The sequence below is a fragment of the Sus scrofa genome, chromosome 2, assembly GCF_000003025.6.
Source record: "Sus scrofa isolate TJ Tabasco breed Duroc chromosome 2, Sscrofa11.1, whole genome shotgun sequence".
In the NCBI taxonomy this organism is placed as follows: domain Eukaryota; kingdom Metazoa; phylum Chordata; class Mammalia; order Artiodactyla; family Suidae; genus Sus; species Sus scrofa.
The window spans coordinates 78,986,324-79,009,774 of NC_010444.4; the positions used below are offsets into that span (position 1 = coordinate 78,986,324).

At 43.7% G+C, this 23,451-nt stretch overlaps 1 protein-coding gene and 1 long non-coding RNA gene across 5 annotated transcripts in view; one reads left to right on the top strand and one right to left on the bottom strand.

Moving 5' to 3' along the window:
- Positions 1-23,451, bottom strand: part of RUFY1 (RUN and FYVE domain containing 1) — a 47,317-nt gene that overhangs the window by 11,963 nt on the left and 11,903 nt on the right. For 2 of the 4 annotated variants that reach the window (XM_021084324.1, XM_021084325.1), the window contains exons 5-13: positions 21,946-22,069; positions 16,015-16,076; positions 15,111-15,152; positions 13,539-13,604; positions 11,066-11,135; positions 8,478-8,579; positions 7,299-7,415; positions 6,062-6,229; positions 570-667 (exon numbers count right to left, since the gene is read on the bottom strand). In XM_021084324.1, the coding sequence (XP_020939983.1) occupies positions 570-667; positions 6,062-6,229; positions 7,299-7,415; positions 8,478-8,579; positions 11,066-11,135; positions 13,539-13,604; positions 15,111-15,152; positions 16,015-16,076; positions 21,946-22,069 (849 nt within the window). The remainder of the gene's footprint in view (positions 1-569; positions 668-6,061; positions 6,230-7,298; positions 7,416-8,477; positions 8,580-11,065; positions 11,136-13,538; positions 13,605-15,110; positions 15,153-16,014; positions 16,077-21,945; positions 22,070-23,451) is intronic. The other 2 variants (XM_003123642.4, XM_005654945.3) reach the window with 1 other exon arrangement.
- Positions 9,654-12,297, top strand: LOC110259385. The gene is made up of 3 exons (XR_002341726.1): positions 9,654-9,772; positions 10,582-10,951; positions 11,823-12,297. It is a non-coding gene; the product is annotated as an uncharacterized LOC110259385 (long non-coding RNA).

Consider the following 23,451-nt stretch of genomic DNA (forward strand, 5'->3'; position numbering starts at 1 on the left):
AAAAAGGAGTTCCCATTGTGGCTCAGAGGTTAGGAACCTGACATAGTGTCCATGAGGACACAGGTTTGATCCCTGGCCCCACTCAGTGGGTTAAGGATCCGGCACTGCTGCAAGCTTTGGTGTAGGTTGCATATGTGGCTTGGATCTTGCATTGCTGTGGCTGTGACATAGGCCTCAGCTGCAGTTGCAGCTCCAATTCAGCCCCTAGCCTGAGAACTTCCATATGCTGCATGTGAGGTCATAAAAAGGAAAAAAAATCAGTCATGCATATTTGTGTGACTCTATTTTTTGCCCCTATTCTGAGGCCCTACTGACCTGATATTTAAAAGTGAGCTCACTAGGTGGTTCTGACTCCAAGAAGACAATGTAATACAGTAGCCCAAAGGCTGATTAAGTAGATACATGCTTAAGCAAGGCTAGGGAATCCAGTCCTTTTGCTGGGCAAGACTACAGACTTGAAGGACAGTCATCCCAATTCATCTGTACTTTTGAGAGATACTCTGATTAAGTCCCCAGGACCAGATAATCCCAACACTTTCTAGGGCCTATTTACCAGGGGAAGTGATTACCTTTCTTCCATCTGTTTCATGCTGGACATAACTTGATTATTTTTTTCTTCAAAAGATGTGATGGCTTCATTCTTCTGTTGTAAACTGCTCTCTGCATTCTATAAACACAAGGAAAGGGCGTCATTCTCTGCTTCTCCCTCAACCCTGTACCTGCGCTGGATTACAAGGGGGGTTCAACTGTTCACCTTGTATTTTTACAACACTTTCAAGAGGGGTTCGTTCATTGCTGCTCTTCCCCAAAGCCCTGAAAGACAATCTGGGCCAAGGCTCCCAGCATCAGCAACATCAAGAAAGGCAAAGAGGAAGTCCCTATTGTGGCTCAGCAGTAATGAATATGACTAGCATCCATGAGGTTTCGGGTTTGATCCCTGACCTGGCTCAGTGGGTTAAGGATCCAGCATTGCCGTGAGCTGTGGGGTAGGTCGCAGATGTGGCTCGGATCCAGTGTTGCTGTGGCTATGGCTGTGGCCAGCAGCTAGAGCTCTGATGTGACCTCTGGCCTGGGATCCTCCATATGCCACGACTGTGGCCCTAAAGAAAAAAAAACAAAGACAAAAAAAAGACAAAGAGGAAGGAAATGAAGCCCTTTGTTTGAATAGTCCTCGGCCCTTTTTGAAAAGGACCGTTGGCTCTGACTCAATGTTACTGAGCTCTCCTCTTGTGCCAGGCACATGCATGAGGTCACCCAACCCTTGCAGGGTTCTCCTGGTGGGTGTTGTTAGCCCCTACTTCTTTGAGACTCAGAAAGAGAAGGCACTTGGGTGAAGGCTAGAGCTCAATACGGTGTAGCTGGGGTCATACCCATGACCGTGTGACTTTCTGAGTGCAGGCTTTTAACCATGGCAGGTCCTGAGTAATGAGGAGGCAGCAAAAAAGCAACATGCTTCTGTGCATCTATAAAAGACACTTTAAAAATACAAGGATACATGGAGTTCCCGTTGTGGCACAGTGGTTAACGAATCTGACTAGGAACCATGAGGTTGTGGGTTTGATCTCTGACCTCGCTCAGTGGGTTAAGGATCCGGCGTTGCCATGAGCTGTGGTGTAGGTTGCAGTTGGGGCTTGGATCTGGTGTGGCTGTGGCTGTGGCTGGCAGCTGTAGCTCCGATTAGACCCCTAGCCTGGGACCCTCCACATGCCATGGGTGTGGCCCTAAAAAGACAAAAGAGAAAAGACAAAAGACAAAAAAAAAAAAAAAGAATAATATACAGACTGTATTCTCTGTCTTTAACATAATAAAATGAGATATAAACAACAAAAGAAGGAGTTCCCGTCGTGGCGCAGTGGTTAACGAATCCGACTAGGAACCATGAGGTTGCGGGTTCGGTCCCTGCCCTTGCTCAGTGGGTTAACGATCCGGCGTTGCCGTGAGCTGTGGTGTAGGTTGCAGACGCGGCTTGGATCCCGCGTTGCTGTGGCTCTGGCGTAGGCCGGTGGCTACAGCTCCAATTCAACCCCTAGCCTGGGAACCTCCATATGCCGAGGGAGCGGCCCAAGAAATAGCAACAACAACAACAACAAAAGACAAAAGACAAAAAACAAAAACAAAAACAAAAAAAACAACAACAAAAGAAGAGCTAAAAACCACTTTATATCTGGAAATGGAATAACATAGTACTAAAAACTATTGAGCTAAAACAAAACAGTACTTCCCAGTGGCTCAGCAGGTTAAGATCCCGACTAGTATCCATGAGGATAAGGATTCGATCCCTGGCCTCACTCAGTGGGTTAAGGATTCAGTGTTGCTGTGAGCTGCAGTGTAAGTTGTAGATGTGGTTTGGATCTGGTGATGCTGTGGCTGTGGTGTAGACTGGCAGCCATAGCTCTGATTTGACCCCGAGTCTGGGAACTTCCATATGCTGGTTTAGCCCTATAAAGCAAAGAAAAAAAGGGGGTGGTGTTTAGATGGAATACTTTTGTCAAAGAGGGACATAGCTAAAGCAGTACTTGTGGATAATTATTTAAACTTTATTTTGTCTGAGCCATGATGGGAACACCCAATTTTTAACTTTAAATGTTTTATGAAATTTAAAAAAGATAAAACAGATGAGCTAAGCATGCATTTCAGAAGCTGAAAACTCTAACTCACGAAGATACATGTACCCCAGTGTTCACAGCAGCACTATTTACAACAGCCAAGACATGGAAACAACCTAATGTCCACTGACAGATGAATGGATAAAGGAGATGTGGTATATATACACAATGGAATACTACTCAGCCATAAAAAAGAATGAAATAATGCCATTTACAGCAACATGGATGGACCTAGAGATTATCATACTAAGGGAAGCCAGGCAGAGAATGACAAATACCATATGATATCACTTATATGAAAAATCTAAAAAAATGATACAAATAAATTTATTTGTTATTTTTTTTTGGCTGAGCCCATGGCATGTAAAAGTTCCTGGGCAATGAGCTGAGCTGTTGCAGTGACAATGCCAGTACCTGCTGTACTACGCAAGAACTCCACAAGTGATTTTATTTACAAAACAGAAATAGACTCACAGACATAAACAAATTTATGGTTACCAAAGGGGAAAAGGGGAGGGCTTAAAATAAACAGCAAGGATTTCCTGATAACATAACACAGGGAACTGTAGTCAACATATTGTAATAACCTGTAATGAAAAATAATCTGAAAGAATATATATAGAGATATGTATACGTATGTATGTAGATATATGTATGTATAACTGAATCATTTTTCTGTGTACCTGAGACACTATAAATCAACTTTAATTCAATTAAAAGAAAAAGAAATAAAAGAGGAGTTCCACTGTGGTGCAACAGGATCAGTATCGTTTCTGGAACACTGGGATGCAGATTTGATCCCCAGTCCAGCACAGTGGGTTAGGGATCTGGTGTTGCTGCAGCTGCAGTGTAGGCGGCAACTGTGGCTCGGGTCTGATCCATGGCCCGGGAATTCCATGTGCCACAGGGTGGCCACAAAATAAAAAAATAAAAATAAGAAATAAAAAAGAATAAAAGTTTACAAATAGATAAGTCAATTGAAAAAAGAAGAGGAAGAGTTCCCTGGTGGTGCAGGGGATTAAGGATCTGGCATTGTCACCACAGCAGTTCAGGTTGCTGCATGGCACAGGCTCCATACCTGGCCTGGGAACTTTTCCATGAAGTGGGTACAACCAAGAAAAGAAAAAAAAAAAAAAAAAAAAAAAAAAAAGGCAGAAAAATGGGGCAAAAGTGGGGGGGCTTGACCTATATTATGGGTTGAGTTGTGTTCCTTTCAAATCCATGTGTTGAAATCCTAACCCCAGTATCACACAATGTGACCATATTTGGAAAAAGGGTTACTAGCTGCAAATGTAATTGGTTAAAATGAGGACATAGTGGAGTAGGGTGGGCTCCTAATCCAATATGACTGGTGTCTTCCTAAAAAGAGGAAATGTGGACACTGGCACACACACAGGGGGAACACTGTGTGAAGATGAAGGCAGAGAATGGGGGTGATGATTCTCCAAGTGAAGGAACCCCAAAGACTGCCAGCAACCACCAGAAGCTGGGAGAGAGGGAGAGCACCAGGCTCCTGTTCACAGTCTTCACCTCACTCTTAAACTCCTGGCCCCGAGAACTGTGAGACGGCACATTTTTGTAAAGCCTTCACTTTCTGGTACTTTCTTACAGTAGCCCTAGCAAACTAACAGAACCAACCAGACATTAAACCACAGCACACTATGGCGATCAAAACAGAGAAATAAACTATCAAGCAGAAGAGAGACCTCAGAGGTAGTTCCATGTACACAGGAACTTGGAATAGGATAAAGGTGGCACCACATAGCAACAAGAAAAGAATGACCAGCTTTTTTTTTTTTCCCCTTTTAGGGCCACACCCGTTGCATATGGAAGTTCCCAGACTAGGGGTCCAATCAGAGCTGCAGCTGCCAGCCTATGCCACAACCACAGCAATGCCAGATCTGAGCTGCATCTGTGACCTACACCACAGCTCATGGCGACGCCAGATCCTTAACCCATTGAGCGAGGCCAGGGATAGAACCCACATCCTCATGGATGCTAGTTGGGTTCATTTCCGCTGAGCCACAATGGGAAATTCCAAACTCCCATTTGAGTAAGCCACTCTATTTTAGGGTCTGCTAAGCTATTACAGTAGATTAGTTCCTCCTAAAATGCATTAACAGTATGTCTCCATGCTGACCAAAACCAGAAGTAAACATGAAAAAAATCAAATTAGGTAATTTGTTGGAAGGGTAAAACCATTTTATTCCGTTTCTCTTTTTGCTTCAATTTTCATTGTTGCTATTACAATACTGATTATGTAATAGTTTAAAAAAAGACAGGACAAAATAACTGTGCCTTGGAGGTCCCATCGTGTCTCAGCAGTAACGAATCCGACTAGTATCCATGAGGACGTGGGTTTGATCCCTGACCTCGCTCAGTGGGTTAAGGATCTGGGGTTGCCATGAGCTGTGGTATAGGTTGCAGATGTGGCTTGGATCCTGAGTTGCTGTGGCTGTGGTGTAGGCCAGTGGCTACAGCTCCGATTTGAGCTGGGAACTATCCTGGGAACTTCCATATGCTGAGGGTGCGGCCCTAAAAAGACCAAAAAAAAAAAAAAAAAAAAAAAATTCTATGAAAGAAATAACCACACCTGTGGTGGCATGCAGGAATTCCTGGGCCAGGGATCAAACCTGTGCCACAGCAGTGACAATGCTCAGTACTCACACGCTGAGCCACCAGGGAACTCCGAAAAGAGAAATGTTTTGAGGACACAGAATGGTATCCTTCTGGGAAGTTTCTGGGGCAAGAAAGCACTGCAATGTTTAGATGCTGTCTTTTAATGGGTGAACCTGCAGCATATGGAAGTTCCTGGGCTAGGGACTGTACCTGTGCCTCCACAGCGACCTGAGCCGCTGCGGTTGGATTCTTGACCCACCACACCACAGGGGGGAACTGCTAGATGTTCTTTCTGGGCTAGCTCCTCCTACCACTCTGAAATGAGCAGGGAGGGGGGCAGCCAGCTGTGCAGCCTGGAGACTTGCAAGATTAACTTGACGGCAAAGCTTGCACAGGCAATACTAACTTCTATCCTAATCCACCTGTCCACTTCTTGGGGTGAATAATTAGTCTCTGAAGCAGAGGGAAACAGACAGCAGGGGGACAGTGAAAGCACGAGAGGCAAAGGTCAGGTCTGGATTAAAAAGACACAGTTCAGTTTTCAGCTCTATTTATCAGCTGTGCCACCAGGGGCATGTGACTTTGCCATTCGATTCTGCCTTGTCACTGACATTTCCCCCCATTTTATAAACTTTTCCCAGGGGAGACTCAAAAGAAATGTGATAGCATGTGAGATGGCCTAGGACCAGGTCTGCACAAGCCAGGACCTCACAGAGATGTCTCTTCTCTCCTTCTGCAGGAAAGATGACATAAGACTGGAAAGGCAGCACGTGACAAGCTCTACCACTGTAGACAAGCAGCAGGAAACCAGGTTACACTATGAAGCCAATTCTTACCTGAACTTTGTGAAACATCTGTAAATTAATCGCTTTGACGTCTTCCAGCTGCTGGCGCAGGGCAACTAGTGTGTCCTGCTTCTCGTGGGTGTCCTTTTCTAGTAGTTTCATTGCAATTTCCATTTCAGTTTTCATTCCAATTTGTAACTCCAGTTCTTTTTCTAGTTCCTGAAAAGGATATTAATAAGGAAAATATTCAAGTAGATCACAGAAATGAACTTAACTGAGGTTGTATCTTGGACAAGGCCAAAACACAAAGAGATCAGAATAGGTTAGAGAGATGTAGCCAAGTCTGTCTGAAGCATAACTAGATTAAGTTTTCCCCCTTTTCTCATTTTATAATGAACACTTGCTCCGCATCAAGTCAATAGAAAGCATAGGTGGCCATGTGATCCTAGAATTCTAACAACCACACCATGTTCTTCAGACCCTGAGATCAGGCTGCACAGTCTGAAAGAGAGTCTGCCTTGGAGTCTGCTGTGGCTCAGCGGGTTAGGAACCTGACACAGTGTCCGTGAGGATACGGGTTCAATCCCTGGCCTTGCTCAGTGGGTTAAGGATCCAGCCTTGCTGCAAGCTGTGGGATAGGTTGCAGATGTGGCTTGGATCCCGTGTTGCTGTGGCTGTGGTGTAGGCCTGAAGCTGTGGCTCTGATTCGACCCCCAGCCTGAACTTCCATATGCCAAGGCATGGCCGTTAAAAAAAAAAGAAAAAGAAAAGAAAGTCTGCCTTATATCTGAGTGCTAGAAGTGACAGGCTGTGGCAGGACTTTCTGGAGTGGTTTGCTAGTTTGTAGCAACCATTTTGAAATGGTTCTGTCCCAGAAAATTCATTGCCCATGTTCCCGACAGCCCTGCAAAAGAAATGAAGCTGGCCCAAGAACCATGTTTGATAAAAAACACCGGTCACTGACACGTAGACTGGGTGGAAATAAACAGACTGCAGGCTGTGACTGAGGGAAGTTTATTGTCAAGGAAACATGAGTCTGGTCTCACAGAGATCCCTTGAAAAGGATTATACAATTAGAAAAAAATGCAGAAGTGAGGGGTAAACATAGGCTTTTTTTTTTCTTAAGAGATAATTTCTGACTCCCCATGAGTATTTTTTTTCCCATGTTAAAAACTTTGCATAAAAATCTCATTTGTTTTTGAGAGCAAGTTTAAGTATGTGTGTGCTAAGCGCTGACACGAATAGCTCAGAGGGCTACTAGCTGAGACTCGCAGGATCCCACACTCACCAAGCGCGCCTTCTTCTCCTCCTTTAGCTGCTTCCACACATCACTGTACATTTCGTCCAGACCTTGCCGTGTCTGCTTGTAAGTCTCCAGCTCAACTTTTGTATCCTGTTTTGTTATCTGTCATCAAACAAGAGCACTAGAAGAATGGTTTGTTTATGGAAGCAAGCTAACTACAGAGTATTTTAAAATGTACCATAATTTTTTGTAAAAGTAGCATCATTTCTATTTTCTAAAGCATAATTGAGAGAGGTTAAAATTTTAAATATATTTTGAAATATCTGTGAACTTGAAGGATGAGAGCAAGCCAATGGATTTTTGAAAAGGTAGGTTTAGAAAACAATTTCTATTTAATTTTCTTTAAAATAGAGGGAGTCATTCTTAGTGGGAAAGGCCCCTCTCATTTCACCATTCAGTATTTGTCTAGCCTGAGTTAGGTTTTTTTTTTGGGGGGGAGGCGCACCCCTGCGTTGCCGTGCGATGTTGGGTGGGTCGAAGACATGGCTCAGATCTGGTGTAGCTGTGGCTGTGGTGTGGGCTGGCAGCTGTAGCTCCAGTTTGACCCCTAGCCTGGGAACCTCCATGTGCTGTGGGTGTGGCCCTAAAAAGCAAAAAAAAAAAAAAAAAAAAAATGTGGAAGTTTCTGGGCCAGGGATCGAACCCACACAACAGCAGCGATCCAAGCTGCTGCAGTGACAACACTGACTCCTTAATCTGCTGCGACACAAGAGAACTCCTTGTCTAGCAAGTTTTTAGTACTGGGTGAATTCTGAGATGAATCAGATATGGTCTTTACCCTCAAGCTGCCAGGTGAAACAGCTGCAAGCCAGAGATTTACAAAACAGGAAACGGATTCTATAATGGAAGGAAGTGCAAAAGGCTATGGGAACAGAGGAGAAGGTCCCAGGCTGACTGATGAGCAAGAGGGACAGCACCGCAGGGGACCAGAGAGGAGCCAAAGAAGGAACAGAAACTTTCAGAAATGTTTACTCGCAAAGGCCTGGAGGCGAGGGAGGGTGTGCTTGGGAAACCACAGGAGGTCAGGTGGCCTGAGAGGGGCACAGCAGCAGGCAGGACTTTCTGCTGTCAAACGGGACATCTTTGCACATTCTGAGCTTGAGATCTGCGAGGGACGCGTCTGTGTGAGGAACATGCCGCCCAGCTGAGAGGCCAACTTCTCACCTCTACTCGCTTCTCGCTTCTCTCACGAATTAATTCGTTTTGTTCTCTCAATTGTTGCTGTTCTTCTTGAAGTGAACAAATCCGGTCTGTTGCAGCTGCAAGCTGATTAAGAGAGATTTTTATATTTCTTATCATCAAAATGAATCTTGCCATTCAAATGACATCTTTACAACTGCCAATGTGTTATTTTCACATATGGGATATTTTATTTTTTATTTTATATCCTTGTTTTGAATAGGTAATAACATGGTAATAACATGGTTCCTAATTCCAAAGACATAAAAACATAAACAGTAAAAGCGCTCTCCCACCCCTGCTCCTAGCCATCTCTGCCCTCCCCAGATATTCTTTTTTACAAAAATGATAGCATATTCCTTCATGTGGGCAAAGATTTATGGACACAAAATACTAGAAACAGCCTAAATGTTCAATATTAGAAATGGTTTAATACATCCCGGAGGAAGCATAAAACAGAAATAGGTAGTTATTAAAATGTTCACAAAAGCTTTTAAAGATTCGAGAACATAACACCTACAGTATGGAAATAAAGCAGGTCATAGAGTATGTTCTCACCTCTAATTAAAAAACAAAACAAAATAAAAACTCAACCATGTTCAAAATGCTTAAGAAGAGATGAGGAATATATATACATATATACTGAGGGATAAAAATAGCTATCACTTAGCCAAGGGATTATGGTTTTTTTTTTTTCTGATTCTTCCTTCTTTTTAGTTTTTCCAGCCAATGGGCACAAGGATATCTTATCACTGGAGAGAGAATTAGAGAGTCTGGGAGAGGAATTGCAACCAAACCATTAAAGGCCTACCCGAGGAAGACATCTTCCTTGCCTTGAATGAGTCAATGTAGTTTAGGGAAAAGCCTATAGAAGCAGAATGCCTTCACGGACCTGCTGAGGAGAGGCGAGCAGGAGAGGCAAGGTAGGGGAGTAAAATCCCCAACCAACCCACTCTTATCCAGCCTCTGAACCGGCCTGGAGAGAGAAGGTGAGGCTGGAGAAGGAGAAAGAAGCAAGACATCTGCCCTCTGTACTTGGCTGTGTTCTCAGCATCATTCGCTAATGAACTCCTCACTGCCTCCTGGTCAACAGCGTCCAGGTCCACGCGGACTCGAAAACCCAGACCCAGGATGGGCGTTTCTCAGCATAACAGCTGTGCCCAAGTCAGAAACTTTAAGGCTTTAAAGGAGGTGCTAGTTGCTACAAGAGAAGAAGCAGGCAAAACCCACAAGCTAGTTCCCATTCTACTCTCTGGACACAGCACATCCTGAAGACAGAGGTATGCTTTTCTCTAAAGTACATTTTCTATTACAATTGTTTGTCTTTGAAAAAAAACCCACAAAAACCCAGTTATTTATTTATTTTTTTTTAGTTTTAAAAGCTCAATTACACTTTCGTTCAAAGCATGCTACCTTATCTGGGGGAACAAAGAGTGAATCTGCTTGTTCTAAAATCAACTAAGGTGTCTTGAGTTCCTCCACATGCCAAGTGTTGGGTGAGGCACATTCATGTGGTATTAAGCAAATTTAATCTTTATACCACTACTGCAAGGCTATCATCCAATTTGGAGATGAGGAAAGTGAGGCTCAAAAACCGACCTAACTGAGGCCCGAAGGGCCCTTCACCCCGCCCTGGTGAGACTGGGCCCCTCAGTTCTAAGTGTGCTGAGGTTTCTCCCGTGTGGTCCACCTACAAATGCCGTCTCTGAATTTCCTTCTCCTGTCACAAATCTGGGCTCCTCTCCTGAAAGCTGTTCAGGGCTGGCCCCTCAGAAGAGAGCAGGAAGTTTGGAGTGAGCTTTAGAGTGGGGGCCTCCGTTACAAAGGTGTGCCCTAGGGCTCTCCACACCGTGGGGGGTCACTCTCGGCCCCCTCACAGCCCTCCTCCTCCTCCGAGAGACTTGGTGGGGAGGCCCGAGCAGCCAGGGACCGCTACCTGTGGAAAGCCTCAGAAAGGCTGAGCAACCCCCCTCCTGCTAAGAGGAGACAAGATGTGTCCGCCAAGGAGACTGCCGGGCAGCTGGCAGCAAGTTTTCTTCCTCGGCCTCAGCCCTCCTTCTTCCTGTCCTTTCATTCTCTCTCTTCCTAGTGAGAAAGCAGAGAAAGACCACACTGTGGGGAGACTGGTCCATGCTCCTGAGGGGCCGAAATACAGAAGGGGCGGGTGAGAGTACTGTGACCCATGACAGAGACTGTGCCTTCTGGGCAGCAGGGAGACACACTCCACCATAGGAAGGTCGGAAAGAGGAAGAGACAGCACGTTCACGACAGGAGCGGGGCTTTTCCAATCAGGACTCCAACCAATACTGGGCTACTGTGAGGTGATAAAACCTAGGTCGCTTGGAGTTGGCCCATGGTCAGGTGCAACGGCTCATGGGAGCTCTGGATGGGCCAGAACACGGACAGTCTGAGGATGCAAAGTTCTGAGAGTGCCTGTCCCGCGTGCAGCTCAACCCAAGGTTAGCAATTTCCATTCCTACCAGCAAGAAGCTCCTGTCAGACAGACCAACTGCACTGTTTCTTGTATTAGCCTTAGGGTCATTTTGTTTTAAGAATTTCAGTAAGTTACAAACCTCTTCTTGCAGCTTTGAATTAGTCTTTTCCAAGCCATCTATCTTGGTTTGAAGATCCCCGACTGTGCAGCTGCAAAAAATAAAATATTAGGGAGTTCTCGCCGTGGCACAGTGGAAGCGAATCCAACTGGGAACCATGAGGATGCGGGTTCCATCCCTGGCCTCGCTCAGTGGGTTAAGGATCCGGCATTGCATGAGCTGTGGTGTAGGTTGCAGATGCGGCTCGGATTCTGCGTTGCTGTGGCTGTGGTGTAGGCTGGCAGCCACAGCTCCAATGAGACCCCTAGCCTGGGATATTTCATATGCCATGGGTGTGGCCCTAAAAAGACAAAAGACGAAAAAAAAAATTAAGTAAAGGTGAACTTATAAAAGCAACTTTCCAGGGTAGTTCCCGTTGTGGCTTGGTGGGTTAGGAACCCAACTAGTAACCATGAGGATGCGGGTACAATCCATGACCTCACTTAGTGGGTTAAGGATCCAGCATTGCTGTGACTGTGGTGTAGGTTGGCAGCTGCAGCTCTGATTTGACCCCTAGCCTGGGAACCTCCATATGCTGCAGGTGAGGCCCTAAAAATAAATAAATAAAATAAAATAAAAGCTACTTTCCCAATAAACAATGAGAATAGAGATTCCTAGATTTCTTGTATGAAATGAAGTGTCAATGAATTTCCAGTTAACTCACAGATGAGAATTCTAAATGTGTATGTGTGATTTTATTGAAAAGTTTTCAATGTTTTCTCCCCTATTTCTTTTTCAGCCAACTGGAAAGAAAATAGCATGATTCCCCAGCATGATAGATGGGAAACCAAATGTGCTGGCAGTCATATATCTAAAGGAATATTCATAGCAAGATATTGGTACAGTAGGATCAAAGGTGAATTTTTTTAAACCTTTTAAATTAATGCTTTGTTCCATTTTTCAAATATTCTTTAAATACTCTGTACTACTTTTATACTGAAAAATACATAAAAAAGCTAAATACATAAAAAATACATAAAAAGCTAACGTAGACTTAATAAAAAAACAACCACCACCACAACAATACTAGTAATTTTCTTTTCAGATAGTGCCAGGCCCTGTTTGTTCCAAGCACTTTACGTGCATCAGCTCATGTAATCCTCTCTACAATTCCATGAGGTAAATCTCATTGTTAATCTGTTTTACAAACAAGGAAGCCATAACTTTATATAGAAAAACTTATTTAAGTTCACATCCTGATGAGCACAGGTGGTGTGGCTCCAGTCTGTATTTTTAGGCAACAGACTTTCCTGCCAAAAACTGCTGCTTTCTAGACTGGGGGTGGGGGGCGTGTCACAAAGAAATAAACCCAGCAAAGGCTAATGAACCAAGGTTCAAGAATTGAGTGGAAAGAGTCCCCTTGTGGCTCAGCAGTTTAAGGATCTGGCGTTGTCACTGCAGTGGCTCGGGCTGCTGCTGTGGTGCGGGTTCAGTCTCTGGCTTGGGAACTTCCACATGCCGCAAACATGGCCAAAAAAAAAAAAGGTCTAAATAAACTAAGAATGTATCAAGATTCTTGCTCTTAAAAGAGTCAAAGGGAGTTCCTGTTGTGGCGCAGTAGAAATGAATCTGACTAGGAACCATGGGGTTGTGGGTTTGATCCCTGGCCTCCCTCAATGGATTGGGGATCCGCTGTTACTGTGAGCTGTGTTGTGGGTTGCAGATGTGGCTCGGATCTGGTGTTGCTGTGGCTGTGGTGCAGGCCGGCAGCTGTAGCTCCGATTTGACCCCTGGCCTGGGGATCTCCATGTGCCTTGGGTACAGCCCTAAAAGGCCAAAAAAAAAAAAAAAAAGCCAACATCACAGCTCATGGTATGTTCTGAGGACATGCCAGCTCCTCTGCCAGTTTCACTGGCTGTGGGGCCAGAGAACCTTCTGTGCCACAGCACTAAGGTGCACAGTATACTCTGAAGAGGGTACAGAGAGAGAGGATGCTATCTCCCAAACACCTTAGACTGAATCTCCATCCATTCCCCATCAATACTTGCAGCAACTAGTGTTTCATGAGACACGGGAGCAGTTTTCCAATTAAGGTGAAAACTCAAATAAAGATACCCACTATCACTACTGAACTGCTCTCAAAGAGCTAGCCCAGTGGTTTTCAACTCCTTTTGCCTGCCCAGCACACTGGAGGGATGTGTGCTGATTCCCAGCAGCAAGAGTGCTTCCCATGCAGTGATTTCCAGGTAAATGGCTATGGGTGGAGAGGCAGGTTCCATTTCTTATGCTCTAAATTACCTAACTGCACAAAACGAAGGACCAAAGAACTCCCCAAAGCTCTCCATCGAGAATTCATACTTCTCTAGTCCGTACACATGAGCACTGAATGATAACCTTTTTTCTTGGTTTGGAAACAAGTTAGTTATAAATATCTGGCAACTCAAAAAAGAGTTCCGTGATGCAATTTTCTAGCACTGAGAATGAATTGCAACACTAGAAAAAGGAGGGAGCCTACCTCAAGTGCCGGTTCAGTTCTTCCACGTAATTTTTTTGATCAAGGACATCAGTAATTCTTTCATGCCTTTCAAAAAGAGCATAAAAAGTGAGACATTCTTTTTACTCAGGGTTAATACTTTGTTAATTGTCCCCCCAACCTTCCCATCACCTTGTAGGAATGCCAACGTCATCAGGAAACCAAGAGACAGTCAGAGCTTAGTAATGTCTGCGTGGTCCTGAGTGAACCAGCAAGGCTGGCTGGGGAGACACGGAAGCTCACTGGAGACTAGCTGCCCAGAGAGCGGCCTCCCTGCAGACAGCCTCCCCACCACAGCTCACACCAAGCATTTGGGAAAGCTCCTAGCATGCAAGGTGGAAACACCAAAAGCCACATGCAAGCGGCCCTCGAGAGGGGAGATGACGCAGCCCTTGTTACGCTGAAGGAGAGGAGGCTGGCTCAGAAAAGACGACCACAAGACTTTTCAAAACACAAAGCTAATTAGTCTGGGTTAAGAAAGAGAGAGAGGAGTTCCTGTCGTGGCGCAGTGGTTAATGAATCCGACTAGGAACCATGAGGTTGTGGGTTCGGTCCCTGGCCTTGTTCAGTGGGTTAACGATCCGGCGTTGCTGTGAGCTGTGGTGTAGGTTGCAGACGTGGCTCGGATCCCTCGTTGCTGTGGCTCTGGTGTAGGCCGGTGGCTACAGCTCCGATTCGACCCCTAGCCTGGGAACCTCCATATGCCATGGGTGCGGCCTTAAAAAGACAAAAACAAATATATTAGAGATCTTGGGGGTTTTAAAAAATGGGATATATATACTTCTCAGTATATACTTGTCTCATTCAATAATGCCTGTGGAAATCCCTCTAAATCTACTATACCAATAGGTCAAATTTGTTTTTTGGTTTTTTTTCATGTGTGAATAATATACCACTGTATGGAATATTTTAGATGTTCTATAATTCATTCAATTACAGAAGTCCCTAAGTAACCCACAGAGGATTGGTTCTAGGACTAATCTGCAGATACAGAGGGTTGACTGTATTCCCTCGATGATGGATAATCAGTTTATTTCCAGTTCTTTTTGACATTAAGAATATATTTCAGGAGTTCCCGTCGTGGCGCAGTGGTTAACGAATCCGACTAGGAACCATGAGGTTGCAGGTTCGATCCCTGCCCTTGCTCAGTGGGTTAACGATCCGGCGTTGCCGTGAGCTGTGGTGTAGGTTGCAGACGCGGCTCGGATCCTGCGTTGCTGTGGCTCTGGTGTAGGCCGGTGGCTACAGCTCCGATTCAACCCATAGCCTGGGAATCTCCATATGCTGTGGGAACGGCCCAAGAAATAGCAACGACAAAAGACAAAAAAAAAAAAAAAAAGAATATATTTCAATTTCAAGTGAGTAAATCCTTGTCATTTGGACACATGAAGCATTAATGGGGTTTCTGCTGGTCCCTTTCTCGGTAAGGCGCACTGCCGAGGCACTGAGACCAGAGTCCTCATCAGGGAGATGTGTGACAGATACACAGGGTAAAACATGCAAACACAACCCAAGGATTTCCAGTGACACTCCCTTCTATGCCTGTCTCCTAACCTCTCCCCACAGGCAGCCATGTTTTCAGGCCTATATGCTTCTCTAGAAATGGAAAAAAAAAAAAAAGGTGACCCATGTGAATGGAAATACAACATATAAATATGTAGATGTCTTTTTTATTATAACATAAATGGTAGCATGTTATACACATTGCTTGCTTCGTTTTCTTTTTTTTTATAGGATAACTTATTTTAATGCTCTAACAAGGATGAAGTAGTGCTACATGTGGCATGAAAAGACATCCAAGGTACACTAGGATCAAATAATAAGTCCAGTGGCAACTTAAGTATATAATAATGCCTTCACATTTACAACCAAACAAACCATAAAGCAAATTATGCTACTGACAAATTTATACCTGCAAGGCATTAAAAAGAAGAAAAAAATGGGCATTCCTACTGTGGCACAGTGGGTTAGGATCCGACTGCATCAGCTCGGGTTGCTGTGGAGGTGCAGGTTTGATCCCTGTCCTTGCACAGTGGGTTAAAGGATCCAGAGTTGCCACAGTTGTGGCGTAGGTTGCAGCTGCAGCTCAGATTCAATCCCTGGCCCAGCAACTTCCATATGCTATGGGTGGGGCCCTAAAAAGACAAAAACAAACAAACAAAAACCAAATTCACAGACACTGGTGGTTGCCAGAGGCTGGGTTGGGGGTGTGGGTAAATGTGGTGATAAGGCACAGACTTCCAGTTATAAAATAATTAGTCCCAGGGATGTAATGTACAGTATGGTGACTACAGTTAACAATATTGTAATACATATTTGCAAGTTGCTAAATCCTGAAAACTTTTAGGAGAGATCCTAAAAGTATTTATCACAAGAAAATTTTTTGTAACTACATATGGTGATGGATGGTAACGAGACTTATTAAAAATGTGAAGAAGGCAGACAATGCAGAACTTACTCTTTGCCACCATCAAGATCCTGCACATCCTTGAGGTAGAGAGAAAAATCGATCACTCCAACCTGACAGAAATAAAATGCACAAGTTTGTTTGTTTATTGATTTATTTACTTACTATTTTAGGGCCACTCCCGTGGCATGTGGAAGTTCCCAGGCTAGGGGTTGAATTGGAGCTACAGCTGCTGGCCTATACCACAGCCACAGCAACTTGGGATTCAAGTCATATCTGCACCTACACCGCAGCTGAAGGCAATGCCGGATCCTTAACCCACTGATCGAGGCCAGGAATCAAATCTGTGTCCACACGGATACTAGTCAGATTCCTTTCCGCTGAGCCACTATGGGAACTCCAGAATGCACAAGTTTAAATGAAAAATAAAATTTCCCACTTTCTATACATCTAACAATCTTTAAAATTCAAGGTATTTACATTCTTAGCTCTTTCCTACAGTTAGGCTAACCAGCTTATAAAGTAGCAATCAATCAAAGTAAAAAACCAAAAGAAAAATAACCTCATTACCTTCTGGAAGAAAAATTTACTAAAAATTCAGAATTTAAGGTAATATTCTGAAGTTTTACCACCTGGTATCGACTTCTTTTTTCTTTTTTTAGCTGCGCCCGTGGCACGTGGACGTTCTCCAGCCAGGGATCAAACCCATACCTCAGCCAAGTGGCCTGAGCTGCAGCAGTGACAAGGCCAGGTCCCTAACCTGCTGAGCCACAGAGGAACTCCTATCCACTTCGGTACTTGCTTAATGTTCTCTCAATAAGCATGCATTTCTTTTATAAGACAAAAATTAAGTAATAAAAAAGAAATATATATATTCTATGTAGTTCAATGGGGAAAAAGGCAACAATAGGAAGAATTAACACCCAAAGCAGAAATTACTGGGTTAGAAATCAGATAAAGCCCTCCTCCCAAAGCAGAGTGATGAATAAAAGCATGACCTGGTTTTTTTTTTTTTTTTTGTCTTTTTTGCTATTTCTTTGGGCTGCTCCCACGGCATATGGAGGTTCCCAGGCTAGGGGTCGAATCGGAGCTGTAGCCACCGGCCTACGCCAGAGCCACAGCAAAGCGGGATCTGAGCCGCGTCTGCAACCTACACCACAGCTCATGGCAACACTGGATCGTTAACCCACAGAGCAAGGGCAGGGACCGAACCTGCAACCTCATGGTTCCTAGTCGGATTCGTTAACCACTGCGCCACGACGGGAACTCCCGACCTGGTTCTTAGAGTCCAACACAGTAGACAGATTCTCCACCAGGTGCATAATATCATAAGTTACTAGCACCATGCTCTAACCAACTGAGCTAACTGGCCACCGCTGGATATCACAAGTTATAAAAGTGAGATCCTGGAGTTCCTGCTGTGGCTCAGCGGAAACCAATCTGACTAGCATCCATGAGGATGCAGGTTTGATCCCTGGCCTCGCTCCATGAGTTATGGATTTGGTGTTGCTGTGACCTGTGGTGTAAGCTGGCAGCTGTAGCTGATTCGACCCCTACCCTGGGAACCTCCATATGCCGCAGGTGTGGCCCTAAAAAGACAAAAAAGAAAAAAGAAAAGTGAGATTTTAAAAAGCCGTAAGAGAATACTCTCATACGACTAATAGATGTGAATAAAACAAATGATTTCTAGAAAAACAGAAATGACTAAAAATTGTTCTATGACTTAGGAAACCAATGAATTGACCAAAAGCAGAGTTCCCATCATGGCACATCAGAAACGGATCTGACTAGGAACCATGAGGTTGTGGGTTTGATCCCTGGTCTCGCTCAGTGGGTTAAGGATCCAGTGTTGGCGTGAGCTGTGGTGTAGGCTGCAGACTCAGCTGGGATCTGGCATTGCTGTGGCTCTGGCATAGGGCGGCGGCTACAGCTCCGATTAGACCCCAGCCTGAGAACCTCCATATGCCGCGAATGAGGCCCTAAAAAGACAAAAAAGTAAAAAAAAATAAAAAATAAATTGACCAAAAGCTGCAAAAACTTAAAGTGGTCAAAGAATGAGGACCATAAAGCTTTTTGCATAAAGCTGCAATATTCATACCACTAAGGTTTTTTTTTTGTCTTTTTTTTTTTTTTTTTTGCTATTTCTTGGGCTGCTCCCGTGGCATACAGAGGTTCCCAGGCTAGGGGTCGAATCGGAGCTGTAGCCATCGGCCTACGCCAGAGCCACAGCAACGCGGGATCCGAGCCGCATCTGCAACCTACACCACAGCTCACGGCAACACCGGATCCTTAACCCACTGAGAAAGGGCAGGGACCGAACCCGCAACCTCATGGTTCCTAGTCGGATTTGTTAACCACTGCGCCACGACGGGAACTCCATATACCACTAAGTTTTAACAAACCTTTAAATAAAAGTAATTCCTACTCTAATAAGCTGTTGTAGAAAACAAGACAAAAAGAATAATACCCAGCTTATAAGGTTAATACAATCCTGACACTGAAAAGGGACAAAAGGAAAATTCAGAAAAGTGTCACTTGTAAGTAGAAACACAAAAATTTCAAATAAACTACAGACATATTAAATCTAGGAGAACACTAAGAGAATAATGCACAGGAGATATGCAAGTTTCTGGGCTAGGGATTGAAATGGAGCTGTAGCTGCTGGCCTACACCACAGCCACAGCAACACCAGATCTGAGCCACATATGCAACCTATGCCACAACTAACAGCAACGGTGGATCCTTAACCTACAGAGCAAGGCCAGGGATTGAACCCACATCCTCAGAGAGACTACGTGGCTTTCAACCTGATGAGCCACAGTGGGCACTCCTCTGGTAATTAAAGGACTATGTTACTGCTGTTGGGGAAATGTAAGTTGGTACGTCACTATGGGAACAGTATGGAGGTTCCTCAGTAAACTAAAAATAAAACTATCGTATGATCCAGCAATCCTACTCCTTGGCATATATCCAGACAAAACTATAATTCAAAAAGATATATGCACCCCAATGTTCATAGCAGCGCTATTCACATTAGCCAAGACTTGGAAACAAACCTAAATGCCAAATTGACAGATGCACAGATAAAGGAGATGTGGTACATATGCACAATGGAATATTACTCAGCCATAAAAAAGAATGAAATGCCCTTTGCAGCAACATGGATGCAACTAGAGATTCTCATACTAAGTGAAGTAAGTCAGAAAGAGGACAAATACCACATTATAGCATTTATATGTGGAATCTAAAATATGGCATAAATGTACCTATCTACAGACTAGAAAAGGACTCACAGACATGGAGAACAGACTTGTGGTTGTCAAGGAGGAAGCGGGTTGGGGAGGGACTGGAAATTTGGGGTTAGTAGATGCAAACTATTACATATAAGAACGGATAAGCAATGAGGTCCTGCTGTATAGCACAGGTGACTACATTCAGTATCCTATGATAAACTATAATGAAAAAGAATATACAACAGAATGTATATTTGTGTATAACTGAGTCACTTTGCTGTACAGCAGAAATACACTATAAATTAACTATACTTCAATTAAAAAAATAAATTAAAAAAAGACAGTGTTACTGGTATGAAAATAGCGACCCAGAGACTAAACAAAGTCCAGAAATAAAGTTCAGCATATAATGGATATTTCAACACATGATAAAGGTGGAGCTTCAAATTAGTAGAAAAATAATATTTGGTATATAATATTGAGTAAAATTGGTTTACTACCTATATAAGAAATCCAGATTTCCATTTCACACCATGTCAAACAAATGACAGGCAGAATATTTATAGATATAAAAAATACACATTTTGTTTGAAAAAGTAGGTTTATTTTTAGATGTGGAAGGACCTTCTAAGTATAATACCTCAGAAGGTATGAGAAAAGTCCATTAAATTTGAGTGGGCAAAACAAAAAAAAAAGGTTCAGAGGGAAAACAAGCCCAGAGAAATCAGATAAAAAAATTCATAGCAAATGGTGAATAGCCTTAATCTATAATAAAAGAGTAGAAAAAGATGGAAAACTCAAAAAAATGGGCAAAGAATATGAACAGGTAATCACAAAAGATGAACCATCAATGACAAATAAAACATGAAAAAAAATACTTGATCTCCCTAGTTCTCAAAATATAAATTTCAAATGAGTTGTTTTTTTTTCTTTTTCTTTCTTTCTTTCTTTTTTTTTTTTTGCCAAGGTGTGCAGCAGCTTGATGTGGGAATCTCAGTTCCCAGGCCAGGGATTTAAACCCCATCTGCAGGGGTGAAATTGTTAACTCTTAACCACTAGACCCACCAGGGAACTCCTGAAGAGTTTTTCCTATCAGATTGAAAAAGACCAAGAATGCTCACACATCATCACAACACTCGCATAGAATATGTACACTCTGACACAGTAATTCCCAAATTTATCCTAAGAAAAGAAACGGATAACAGTCAAAAGAAGCATGAGGATGTTTATAATGTTGTTATAACATGGCAACAACTTATGTTTAATAAGTAGTGGTTAAATAAACTACAGTATATTCATAAAGTGAATTACTGTGCAGTCATTTTAAAACAGTTTATATCTCTTGACATGGGACATTATGCTAAGTTAAAAAATTGCAAAATTGGGAGTTCCTGTTGTGACTCAGTGGAAATGAATCCAACTAGTAACCACGAGGTTGCATGTTTGCTCTCTGGCCTTGTTCATCGGGTTAAGGATCTGGCGTTGCTGTGAGCTGTGGTGTTCATCACAGATGAGGCTTGGATCTTGCATTGCTGTGGCTGTGGTGTAGGCTGGCAGCTGTAGCTGTGATATGACCCTTAGCCTGGGAATCTCCATGTGCCACAAGTGCGGCCCTAAAATACAAAAACAAACAAACAAACAACAAAAGCAAAGTTGTGCTTGAAATAATCATTTTGGTTTAATGGAAAAAGAAAACTCCAAACACTTGCCTCTAAAATATAAATTCACACGCGCCCCTTTATTCATGTGCTGGAAGACTATATCCCAAAATGTTAACACTGATTTAGCTGTCTCTGTGTATTAGGATTACATGTGATACTATTTCCTTTCAAAAAAACTTCTCCGTATTTTTTGAAAAAATTTCAATGCACAAAACCAAGAAAACTATTGGAAAAAAAAAGAGAGAGAGAGAGAGAGGACAGGTTACCAAAAAAACACCCCAAAACCAAAAGACCAAATACCTGACCTGGCCATGGAGGGAATGGGGAAGCTTTAGATGCTTCATGTCTAAACATGTGATGGCAACAAGGATGGCACAGTGGCCCTGAAGAGGGGTGGGGGTGAAATGGGGCAGGGGGTCCTGATTTACATTTTAGGCTTCGGCCCTGGCCCCTGGCTCCTGAGCAGAAGGAAGGTCCATTGCAAGAGGGCTGTCCCCCCACAGGCACTCTGCACCTTACTGCAGACTTTCTTTTCTGCTCCGTTTTATCATCTGACTTCCAAATCTCTCCTGAGTCTATCTTCCCACACCCCCAGAACCCTTTTGGGTCTTTCAGACTTACCTGCTCAATATTTTTGCTTTCTCTATTCTTGGCCGCTTCTAACTCATGGCCTGGATGGCTGCTTGCTTGATCTTTCTCAATCTCAGGCCTGACCATTTCAGGGCACTGCTTAAAAACTGCCAATGGCTTCCAAAGCTCCAGCAACAAAAACCGAAGCCCGGCGATGATGGCCTCACAATTGGGTCCACCTCTGCCTTCATCTCATGCACCCAGCATCCTGTGTCCCAGCCTTGGAGAACTGTTTCCTGTTCCCAGACATGCCATGCTCTCTGTGTGGGCCTTTGGACCTTTGCCCATGTTATTTCTTCACCCTTCCTGGGGACCTTGGCCAGATGTGCTCCCCACTGCCCAGCACAGCACGCTGAGAGGTTCTGGGCCAGATGCCCCCTCCTCAGGTACAGCACACATCTACAGATGCCATGAAAAATCCCTGGCCCAAAGAAGCTATTCCAAAATTCCCATTTTACCTGAGAGTCCAAGTCCTCTCCCTTTAAGCAGAGATTCGCATCAAGCACGTTGAGCCCCACCAGCAGACCAACAATGACCATCCCTTCTTCCTCCATCAGCAAGGCCTCAGGCTCATAGAACTCACTGCAAGAGATGGACACGATGGGAACGCCTGCACCACCCTTCTCCTAGACCTACCCTGTCCTCTCCCCACTCTGGGCTCACGGCCTGGCTGCCACCTTCACTGGGGGCCAGAGGCTTCCCTGTGGGCACTCCCTTCTGCTTTTCATCCCCTCTCCACTCTAAGTGCTGCTAGCTCTTCTCTGGCCTCTCTTCTCTCTCGTGCCTTGGAATGGGCTCCTCCTGCTCTGGTCTAAGGTTAACTCTTCGGTTCCAACCCTGGACCCCAGCCCTCCTCACCTCTTGGCTCCTGTGTGCCTGTACATCACTCTGCCCCTCCTGTTCCCATGGGCTCCTTCTTTTGTGTGGCTGTGAACTACTTCCACACAAACTCATGTCAACAGGAAGTGGGATCCCACAGCTCCCCCCACCCCCCATCCAAACTCTTCCCTCTTCCCCGTGTCCTGCCCAACAACATGGGATGCTTGTACTTCCCTACCTCCCAGGCACCTCAGCCATGTGTGGTGAGGCTCTATCCATTACTGCTGTTCCTCTGTTTTTGATTTTTGGCTGCACGTGTGGCATGCGGAAGTTCTGGGGCATGGGATTGAACCCGAACCAGAGCCATGACAACACTGGAACCTTAATCCATTGTCCCATTCATTACTGCTCTGGTTACCAGTGATTTGCTAATTTACTATCTTGTGTGTGTGTGTGCACACATAAGAACTTACTGTCTTAAGAACTAGCTGATGAGAACAAAATCTGTACCTCAAAGTTACTCAGTGTAACTGTACTCAAAGGACAAACTATATGAACTATTTGAAATCAGTATTTATCACGTAAAGATACATTTGATCATAAGCCATGACTTGAAAACAATAGAAAATTTGGGGTGACAGGCCACGCTGTAAATTATATTTTTATTTTAATCAGACAAGAGCATTACCTCAAGAGAGATTTTTCCCTTGTAAATTCCCATATGCTGGAGAAAATTCCTCTTGTAATAATTATTTATGTTTATAGTTATAAATATAAAAACTGAACCCAGTCATAAATTTCAGAGATAGACAATCCATCTTTACTGATGCCAAAAGAAAAAAGTTTACAAACTGAGTATGAAATCCCCCAACAGGCAATCTAGGTTTGTTCTCTTACAAAAGGCAGGGTTTTATACTTTAAAATTGTCCACTGAATCTAGTTAAAGTAATTTCCCCCCATTATCATCCAATCGAATAAATACCAATTTGTTAAAACTTAATGGAGTTGACTGTCAGTTACCTATCTTTAGGTATTTAAAATTTTTTTAAATTTTTTAAAAATAAAAAAAAATTTTTTTGGCTGCACTGAAGTTCCCAGGCCAGGGATTGAGTCTGAGCCACACCTGTGACCTACACCACAGCTGC